The sequence below is a fragment of the Astatotilapia calliptera genome, chromosome 15 (assembly GCF_900246225.1).
Source record: "Astatotilapia calliptera chromosome 15, fAstCal1.2, whole genome shotgun sequence".
Classification (NCBI taxonomy): Eukaryota; Metazoa; Chordata; class Actinopteri; order Cichliformes; family Cichlidae; genus Astatotilapia; species Astatotilapia calliptera.
The window spans coordinates 6291214-6300958 of record NC_039316.1 but is presented as its reverse complement, the minus strand read 5'-3'; the positions used below and the strand labels follow the sequence as shown (position 1 = coordinate 6300958).

General features: G+C 43.1%; 1 protein-coding gene across 1 annotated transcript; it reads left to right on the top strand.

Annotated features, from left to right (window-relative positions):
- Positions 1-1146: 1146 nt before the first annotated feature.
- lratd1 (LRAT domain containing 1) lies at positions 1147-3411 on the top strand. The gene is made up of 2 exons (XM_026142398.1): positions 1147-1333; positions 1769-3411. The coding sequence occupies exon 2, from the start codon at positions 1806-1808 to the stop codon at positions 2592-2594; it is 789 nt and encodes a 262-aa protein (XP_025998183.1). The 5' UTR covers positions 1147-1333; positions 1769-1805; the 3' UTR covers positions 2595-3411.
- Positions 3412-9745: the final 6334 nt, after the last annotated feature.

Genomic DNA, 9745 nt, shown 5'->3' with positions numbered 1-9745 from the left:
TGTGGGTGAGAGTGTGTAAATATGTACAATCATATCTCACTTAGTGAAAAAGCCTCCACTTGCTCTGCCTGTCACCAGCGGAAACAAAGACCAAGGACCGTTCAATATTAGCAACTGGAGAGCTGCTATCTCCAGCCATCTGGGAGAAGAAAAAGAAAGCTACTCTATGGATCTCTCCAGATGCTACCAGAAAGCAGATTTCCAAAGCAGAGGTATACAGAGAAAACATTAACTCCATCGAGAGGGTTTGATATAAATGGCAAGATGGCTATCTGTTCTGGGAGGTGATGATGAAAACGGAGACATCACCGCAGACTGGAGATGGCACAAGTGTACGCACATTTATTTTGCATGCACAATATGCAAGTATACAATATAATATGCAGAAAGTGAGCCGGGTTGAAATTTGATATGATTTTCATTTTAGACATATTTTGTTCCTAGACGCAACATCAGTGCAAAGTGAAATATTGTAGACCTTGTATTAATGTCTCTGTAGGCTCCTTTGTTTTCTTCCTGCCTTGCACACACACGCGCGCAAACACACGCACACACACCTGCCTCCAGCCCCTCCCTTAATGGTCTCTACCAGGCACACACTGACAGATATGAGAGTACAAGTGATGCAGTGTAGTGAAGCAGGTGAGGCATGCGGAAATAATTTACAAGATGCTCATGGGAACTGGAGGATGGGACTTACTCCTGTATTCCGGAAGAGATGTACACATTTGTCACGTCCTGCAGTAACTGTATGGATATGATAAGGATGCAGTTTGGGGAGTATTTTTTTGAGATAGCAGAAATGTTTATAGAGCACAGGAATCTGAACTTTTCTCATATATTCCTCATGAGGCATGCGAGTTGTTATCGCAGGTGACTGCTGCCTTGAACTTATACGCGGACTCCGCTGATCATGTAGAGAATTCCTCAGCTCTCTGACAACAAAAACCATGCCACGGTAACAGTCGCCTATCGCCGCCAGCCGCCCTAAGCGCCCCTAATTGGATCATCTGATTGACTGGCATACTCCTCGGCATTTTTCATTGGCAGGGCGGTAATGGAGCCGTGACTGTGCTCCAGTAAAACAACCTAAAGGCGGAGCGCGGAGGGAGAGGCGGAGCTCTCCTTGGTACTTAAACGGAGGTGGCTCTGGTAGAAGTGAAGCACGAGCTCACGACAGCCGGACCGCACAGTGAGCGGTGCGAAGAGTAAGGGATAAGAGTGAGAAGAAAGGGGAAAGGAACAAAAAGAAAGAAGGAGAGCAGGGGACTGCGCGGCCCTCTGTACTAATGGACCACAAGGATATTTAACCGCTTGCCCTGGGAGCGCACAGGTATCCTCTTCCCTCACTCTCTCTTGCCATGCGCTATTCGTAAAGGCACCAGGTTGCCTTTTATTTACAGCAGTTTCTCTCATCAGTTTCAGCTGCCGTTCTTGTTCCGTTTTTCTTCTTTTTGTTTGCACGTGAATCACCTCAGCTTTTATACATTGTGCCCTAATTAGTGGCTGACTCATATGTGCAAAGAGGGCAAGGGGCAGTAAATCATCAGTGCACTATTTCGAGTTTTCCTGTCTCTCTGTATAGTGCTGAGAACTGTTGAGGGCTTTCTTCCACTTCTCTCCAGTACCGAGCAAAATCATCCACATGTAGCAAAGCGTTTGTGAACAACGGTCTTGTTGTGTGAACGTTTAACACGTTTGTTTGATTCCGTATTTTACAGCTTATGACACCCGCTCTCATTCCCGTGCTCTCTCCCTGTCCCCCCAGACACCGCAGTCCATGCCTCTCCCTTGCCAGGTCATTGATGGGAAATCAACTGGATCGGATCACCCACCTCAACTACAGCGAACTGCCCACGGGGGATCCGTCCGGGCTGGAGAAGGACGAGCTTCGAGTCGGCGTCGCCTACTTCTTCTCTGACGAAGAGGAGGAGGTGGACGACCGCACTCCGTCTGACTGCGGATTCACCAAGGACCACAGCCCGACCGAGGAGGGACCCTTATCGGTCAGCGAGGTGGAGTACTCGGCTTTCTGCTCCCAGGAATGCATCTTCTCCAAGCTGCGCGAGAACGAGGACTTGAATGTGTACTCGGCCAAAACTTTGCTGACTATGTGCAAACCGGGGGACCTGCTGGAGCTGGTGGCCACCGCGCAAGCCCCCCACTGGGTCATCTTCGAGCAGGATGACCAAATCATTCATCTGCACAAGGGCGAAATCCGCAAAGACAGCCTGCTTGAGATCAGCAACGGCCGCCACGGGAGAATAGTCAATAATCGTTACCGCTATCGGCCGCTACCCCCTGACCTAGTGATGCAGAACGCAGCGGGACACGTGGGCCTGAACAGCGAGGAGATATGCTGGACCAACTCGGAAAGTTTCGCTGCCTGGTGCCGCTTTGGGAAACGGGAGTTCAAAGCCGGGGGAGAAGCGCACTCAGCGGAGCAGCAGTACTTCCTCAAAGTGCATCTGTCCGGCAGCGAGGTGCACACTCTGGTCTTTCGCAGCCTGGAGGACATGATCCGGGAGAGAAGGCGAGTAGACGCCAGTGGAATTCTCAAAGAGCTCTCTCTGGTTAACGGGGGCAAGGAGTGATCAGGGATTCCGTTTGATATCGTCTCCTCCACCCGCCCTCCCTGCCGCCTCTTTGCCAAAGCGCACGGACGCACACTTTTGCGCACACAATAACGTACTTTCACACAAGCACACGGACGCACACGTGCAAGGACCTGTTGGTGTTGGACTGTCTGTTTGTCACGGATGGGGCCTGGGTTTTATTTCTTTTCTTTTTTTTTCTGGACCAAAGGCGCCCTGTGGAATTTCCATCAAAATACAGTGTTGAGAGAAAAGAGAGCGCGGCCATATAAACAGACAACGCCCATTCTGGTTAGAATTCGTGCTGAGTGGGACACACGATTTCTAAGAAACTCATTGTTCCCGATAAGCGAAATCACCTTTACAACCCCTCCCCACATTGCGCGCACGGCTCGGTTTGGTTTCTGTTTAATTTCTCGGGATAATGGAATTGGCCCCTTCTGTATATAGGGTGCCTGCTGCAGCAGACCAGACGGTGAGACCGGCAGAAGGAGAGGGAGGGAGGGGTTGAAAGATAGGATTTGGGATGGCTCTCGAGAAGTCTCCCTTCTATTTTTTTACTGTTAGCTTTAAAACCTGGACAGACCACGACATAGATCCAAGCCACAAATTCACAGACAGTCCTAGCTGATTACGCAGTTGCCTAAACAAAACATTTTGGCTTGACCAAGCTCCCCTGTTGCCATATCAAAAGTATTGTCATTTTCACAATGCTGTCATCCTGCTCCACAGCACTGGATGTATGTGTAAATTGTGTTCATATACTGATTTCGATTTGAGTCCCTTATTTTTGTATTTCAGTTTAGTGGATTTAACCCTGATCTCTCTTTTTTTTTTTTTTTTTTGATTCAAATAAATGGAGGTTGAAATTTGAAAATAAGAACTTGGTCTATCAGGTGTTGTTTGGTCGCCCATAAACACACATGTACCATCTCACATTCTCAGATGCACACATTTACACACTCATACACACACACTTTTGAATTATTGATGTTCTAGTGCCTTCTGACCTGCCTCCGGCCAAATAAGCGTCTTATATCTCCACATCATTTGGAGGTAGAAAATGGTCATTTGCATCAGACACATAAAGGCTTTATGAAAAATCCATATAGAATCTGAGAGTTGCAGTATAGGCGGCTGCTTTAAGTCAATGGGAAAAAACCTTTTTTTTTATGTCCACAGGCTATATTCATTTGTGTGGATTTTATCCTGTTGCTATTCAGTCTTTTCCAAACATTTTGATCTCTCTGATGTTTTACCAGCCATACAGCCACATTAGTAAAGTTATGCTGGCATTGTAGGACATAGTTTCTATCTGCATTGTAAACAAGATGTCCTCCATACAGTATAATAGTATAATTCTTATCAGGATGGAGCACACTGTGTGCTTTTATGGCACCGATGTTGTATTAGTCTGCAGTGTTGTTATTACTCCTCTGCTATGAGTGTCAGACAGTGCCTTTATTTTCTTGGGATTGTGATCTGATGTATCACTGAAGGTGGGGTAAATCACGTCTCAAAAAAACAAAATCAAAAAAGCAACAATATCTTCCATGAAACACCAGAGAGTAGGTTTGTGGAAAGATTTTTCTGTGTGGTGTTCCTTTGTTAAGTCTCCTCCACTTGATTCTGTTCTAATTGCATGTATAAATGAGCAGCTAAGCTCTCCCTTAGGTATTAATGATTTTATCTATGACTTTTTTTTTTCAACGTGGTCGTGAAAACAGGAGCTGCAGTTGTTTTAGCTGAAGCCAACTGAGGGGAAAGGCAGACAAAGAGTTTGTGTGCGACAGAGAGAGAGAGCATGTATGCAGGGTTACCCAGGATGTGTGTGTGTGTGTGTGTGTGTGTGTAATGTTTTAACTGCTTTAACTGATTGTTGTGGAGACATTCCCAATCAGAAAATGTCTCATGTCCACCCTGTACGTGTGTGTGCAGATGTTGCATTGTCAGCCTGCAGATGAATTCATGTCAAAGGATAAACTAATGAGCTTGTGGGCCTTGTAAATGTTGCCTTTGGAAGATTTTCTCTAGCTATTGTCCTAAATATGTGATTGTACCAGCTTTCCTGTGATTCTATTGGCACATTTCTCTCACGCTTCCTCTTGTTTTCCTCGAAATCCATTTACTTGTCACTTGTCACCACCTCCCCATAATTGTTTTGCATTGTACTCCTTGCAGACCACATTAACGGACCAATCTGTGTGAAAAATGAGCTGAAATTGAAATCAGCACGTTTACAAAATTATTCAAAGTAAAAAAACAAAAGGCAAACATGTTCTCCCTGTTAACGATCATGAAATCCAGATGGATCCAGATAAACTCTTTTTACTGTTGTTTTATGTTTTTGCTTTCTTCTGTGTTCTGGCTGTTTAGTATGTTTTTGAACAGACTCTGTGGTAAACTGAGCTTGCCTCAGGTGGGTGATTATGTGTGCGCATGTATGTGTGAGTGTGTCAGCCATCCCCCGTGAGCTTAAAAAAATCAGGGTAGTGGGGCAGCCACTGTTAGAGTGTGTGTTTGTGGTCTGTGACTAATAGGCCTCAGAGAAAGATTCACAAGAGTGCGTGTGTGCGCGCGCACGCACACATGTGCATTTTAGGCAGACATCGCACCACATTGTTAGCTCGAGGAGAGGCTTTTGCCATCTGACATCACACTGTGTTTGTGTGCATTAGTTTCTGCTCTTTATATAGTCTACCACATATGTGAAAGTGTGAAACCTAACTGCCTGAAGTGTGTTCCAGCTTGCGTGTGCAAATGACTCTGTGTGGTGTGTGTGTGTAAGTATGTCAGACATGTGTTGTGTGCATGTGTAGCAACAGTGAGCTGCATCTTCTATCCATCAGTGAAGGTAAACCCCTTCTCACTATGGAAACCATGGACACTGTTTTGATGTGTATCCGCTGAGGTGTTTTGTGTGCTTGCATTTTTATGTGACTGTGCAAACCCTCTAAGGCTCAAAGCTAACTGTTAGCTTTAATAGCAAGTCATGTAAGACAAACACATAACAAACAAATCTAACTCTTCTTTTCTCTGTCTATTTTCATCTCTCTCACACACACACACACACACACACACACACACACACACACACACACACACACACACACACATGCACACATGCTTAAACCGACTCACTAGAGACCATCAATTGTTCCTGGCATGGATGTCTTCAATTCACACAGGGGTTTGTCGTCAGTGTGTGTGCATCTGGACAAAGCAGATCCCAGCTAGCCTGCTGCCAGCTAAATCAGTGGTCTCAGAGGAGATGTTCTGGGAGGAGGGAACAAGACAGACTATCCTGTCTGCATGATGCCTTTAAGAGGATCTCCCTCTAATCTAGATACTGGTCTGGACACCCAGTAGATTTGAATATCTTTTTTCTTTTTTTCCCTCCTCCTGCCACCGTTCTTTAAGATGGGCACCATACGGAACAACAACACAGCTGGCGGTGTAGATGAGGCAGTGGCAAATGGTTTACACGCTGTTAAAATGTTGGTAACAATGGTTTCCTGTTAACATCTGCTGTAAAATTGTTTTGCTTTTTATATATTATACGCATCATTACTATAGCTGAACCCACACCTACATGTTGATATTTAAACCGAATGCATTTGTTATTGGAATTACAGACTAAACCTGCTTATCAGTGTCCTCAAAGTGCTTCATTATGGGGCGGACTGATTAAACATACGTCGGGTTTGTATATGAACGATGCTTCTTTAAAACCCAGTGTCCGCATCCTGCATTATTGGCAGCCAAATCCATGCATCCATATAGTTTAAAGGATAAATCTGGTTTCCTGCTTTTTTCCTTCTTGTCAACAAATGTTATGAAATAAAAATACCAACAATGACTTTATCCTGCTGACAAATACAGCCTGTTTAGTCGAAGCTTATCATAGCTTATTCTGTGTATGGTGCAGAATATAAAAACAACATGAGTGAGCCACAGTGTTACATTTAAGTGTTTCTTTATTATGATGAGGATGGGCACTGATATTTGCATTCCCACTGCACTAAATTCATGGTTCAACATCATCGCCAACAAATTCACTGTTTGCGTCTCTCCCTACTGTTTTCTGTTTCAGAAAACTCTGTAACCCTTTCTCAAATACAAAAGTATAACAAAACAAAGAACTGTTGCGCTTGTTGCAAAAGCCCTATGAGCCACGTCTTTGGAGACTTTTACGCTGTGGGAAATGAGCTTTTTTGGCATTCTGTTGCTTGCGTCCCTGCCCCCTCGCCTCAGCGTGAACTTTGTGGGTAAATCGGTTCATTAGATGCCTACAGTCACTAGAAATCACAAAAGCACTACAGGTTTCTAATCAGTCACTTTTGCAAAAACAAATGAGCTTATTATTGAAGGAAATTACCTCTACAGGCTTACCAAGGTAAAAAAAACCCAAAAAAACAAACAAAAAAAACAGAATGTAAGAACAAGTGGCCAGCGTGTATTGAAATAAAAGAGAATAGTACAAGTAAAATACACTGAATGTAAAGAGAAAATGTCATTTATTAACAGGAGAAACAGAGAAGTGTGTTTGTGTTATTCAGTGTGAGAGCCCAGTGTTTCTCGTCCTAACAAAAGAAGGCTTGAAGTAAAAGGAGGAACCACTGCTCTCATTCAGAGTTTGTGTGAACAAAGAGCAAACCAGTAATCCTCTGCTAAAATCATAAAAGCTTGCCCCACCTCTAAACAAGTTCTTCCGCTGAAGGAGACTTGTATGAAAACATTAACTGTGCCCCGCCTAGGTTACATACAACAGGTGGGCCAACTGACATGCAAATAAACACTTCTGTTTAAACACGATCCCTTGTCTGCACTACCACACCACTGAGTAAACGCTGTTGTCAGTTAATGTCAGTTTTTCCTAGTCAAATTTCAAATGACTGTTTGAAATGTGCCAAGGTCATCTGGAAAGATTCTTTGTTTCAATGAGAAAGCAATGCGATGTTTGGCTTAGACAATGTGATGATTTGCCCCTTATATTTGTTCATTTAATGGCCTATTGGGGCAAAAATATTCAGATCCTGTACAACATTTAAAAAATACTCCATTACATGCAAAATCTTAGAAACATTACCCTAAAACACTACAAAAGCATTTATTTCTTCTTCTTCTTTTACTACTACTACTATCTGACTTCCACTTGCTAAAAGATGCTTAATGAATTAACTGGTGATTGGTTATTGAATTGGATAAGAGGTTAATAACATGTACTATTTTTTATTTTTTTGCTTTCCAATACTCTTGTTGTTTAATCTATAGCAACGTATTATTTTTTATAAGGTGATTATGTTCATGTATGAGTATCTTAGATAATGTTTAATCTAGTGCTCATTAAAATGACGTTAACGCCATAACCGCATCAATGCTGCAAATCTCTGTTAGCGAGTTACCGCGGATCACCCCGTGCGTGGGCCTGGACGCTGCTAACGCATTAATGAGCCAACCGCGCTAACGCATTGACGCCGTGGAGCACCACGCATGGGCCGATCCGCAGTAACTCGCTAACGCAGATGCAGTTATGGCGTTAACGTCATTTTAACGAGATTAATGCTGACAGCACTAGTTTAATCTCAAAGTATTGGGATCCTCTCCAAATTTTAAGGTTGACTAAAATGGGAATAGTCATGTAAAACAGGATCTCTAAATTGCATTCTGTGCTTGAATATGTGTACTCATTAAAAGTAACTTAATGGTAAACAGATGGGTTAAGTGTTAAGTCCTCTGTATAGCAATACGTTTGTTGTTAAATGTGAGTAGCAAAAGAACAAAAAAAACCTTGCGGATGACTAAAAACCCAACAGTGCCACTTCTTCAGTGCAGGTTTTCCATCATTTCACTGTTCTTCACTGAGCTGAGGGCTGAAATGGCCTCAGGATATGTGTTCTGCTCCAGCTGCATCGCTCTATCCTCAGTGTCAGGAATCAATGACCACTAAATGTCAGCACAATATTGTCAACAGCTGTTTCAGATGTTGTAGAGTTCCTTTCATTCATTTGGTTGTACCGCTGCACAAACATTACCTTCATGTTTGCTCTCAACACCAAATAAGAAGCTATTTCCCTGCTAAAACAATGAACTATCTCGGTGAGGCCGTTGTGGGATTCATGTATTGGCAGGATGACATTTGTAAGGTGAAATTGGATGAGAGGAAATTTTAAAAAGTTGACAGCAGAAGGCACTTCTCACTCCTTTGACAGCACTTTATTTATTTATTTTTTTAATTGTCTTTATAAATGTCTCACCACATTCGCTTTTAGGCTTTTTTCATAATCCGTTTTTTACAAAGCAATTAAATCTGCCCCATTTACAGCTTTTGTCTGTATTTTCTGTGCATAGTCATGGTTTGCAAAAGCACATTTGTACATAATAATGAGCATTTTGGAAATGATAAAACATTCATCCAAAGTGAAAACTTTCTTATCAAAAGAGCACCGCTCGTATATTAATGATTGTATGTTGTTAGCTCCCCCGCGGAGGGCAGAAAGTAACAGAAACTCAGCGGCTCTAATAGGTTTCCGCAGGATTTGACCCTGGCTTGACCGGCTAAGCGACAAATGCTTTGCCCATCAGCCCACCCTGCAGCGCTGACTGTTTTATGCGTGTGGCGTCATCTTACCTCTCACTTCTTAACGAGTGAGAAAAGAAACTGCCCGCAGGCTGTGGCCCAGCACAATCGCACTTTGATTAATGAAAAGACCCAATACAGCCCCATCTTTCCATCTCTGTGGTTTTAACCCTTCTTAAAAAGTCACAGCAAAAGGTTACTGTAAATGTCATTATGAGCATTTCACAACTTTCCCGCTACTAAATGTCATTCTCTTAACATTTTTTGTCCTGCTTTACTCCAGAGTGTTTCCTTAGCAAAGGTTTATATTTTACTGTTTCATGACTTTATTCTTTATTCCTGAAAAAATTCTCCTCTTTTCTTCTACAATTGCACGCTGTTGAATAATGCTTTCAGTGAATCTGTGTTCACAGAAAGGGAGAGTGTCTTTGATTTTCTTTTAACCTTTCAGAAGTTTGTATGAGGGCGTGATGAGCTTCCTATCTCTGCATGCATCTCTGTCTGTGTGGGTAAAATCTAAAGAGTGTGTCTAAGTCTGTGTGTGTCCTGCAAAGGCTGTTTAATGGGTGAG

Excerpts from the sequence above, each read along its gene's own strand:
- lratd1 (XM_026142398.1), top strand. The coding sequence starts at position 1,806 with ATGGGAAATCAACTGGATCGGATCACCCACCTCAACTACAGCGAACTG.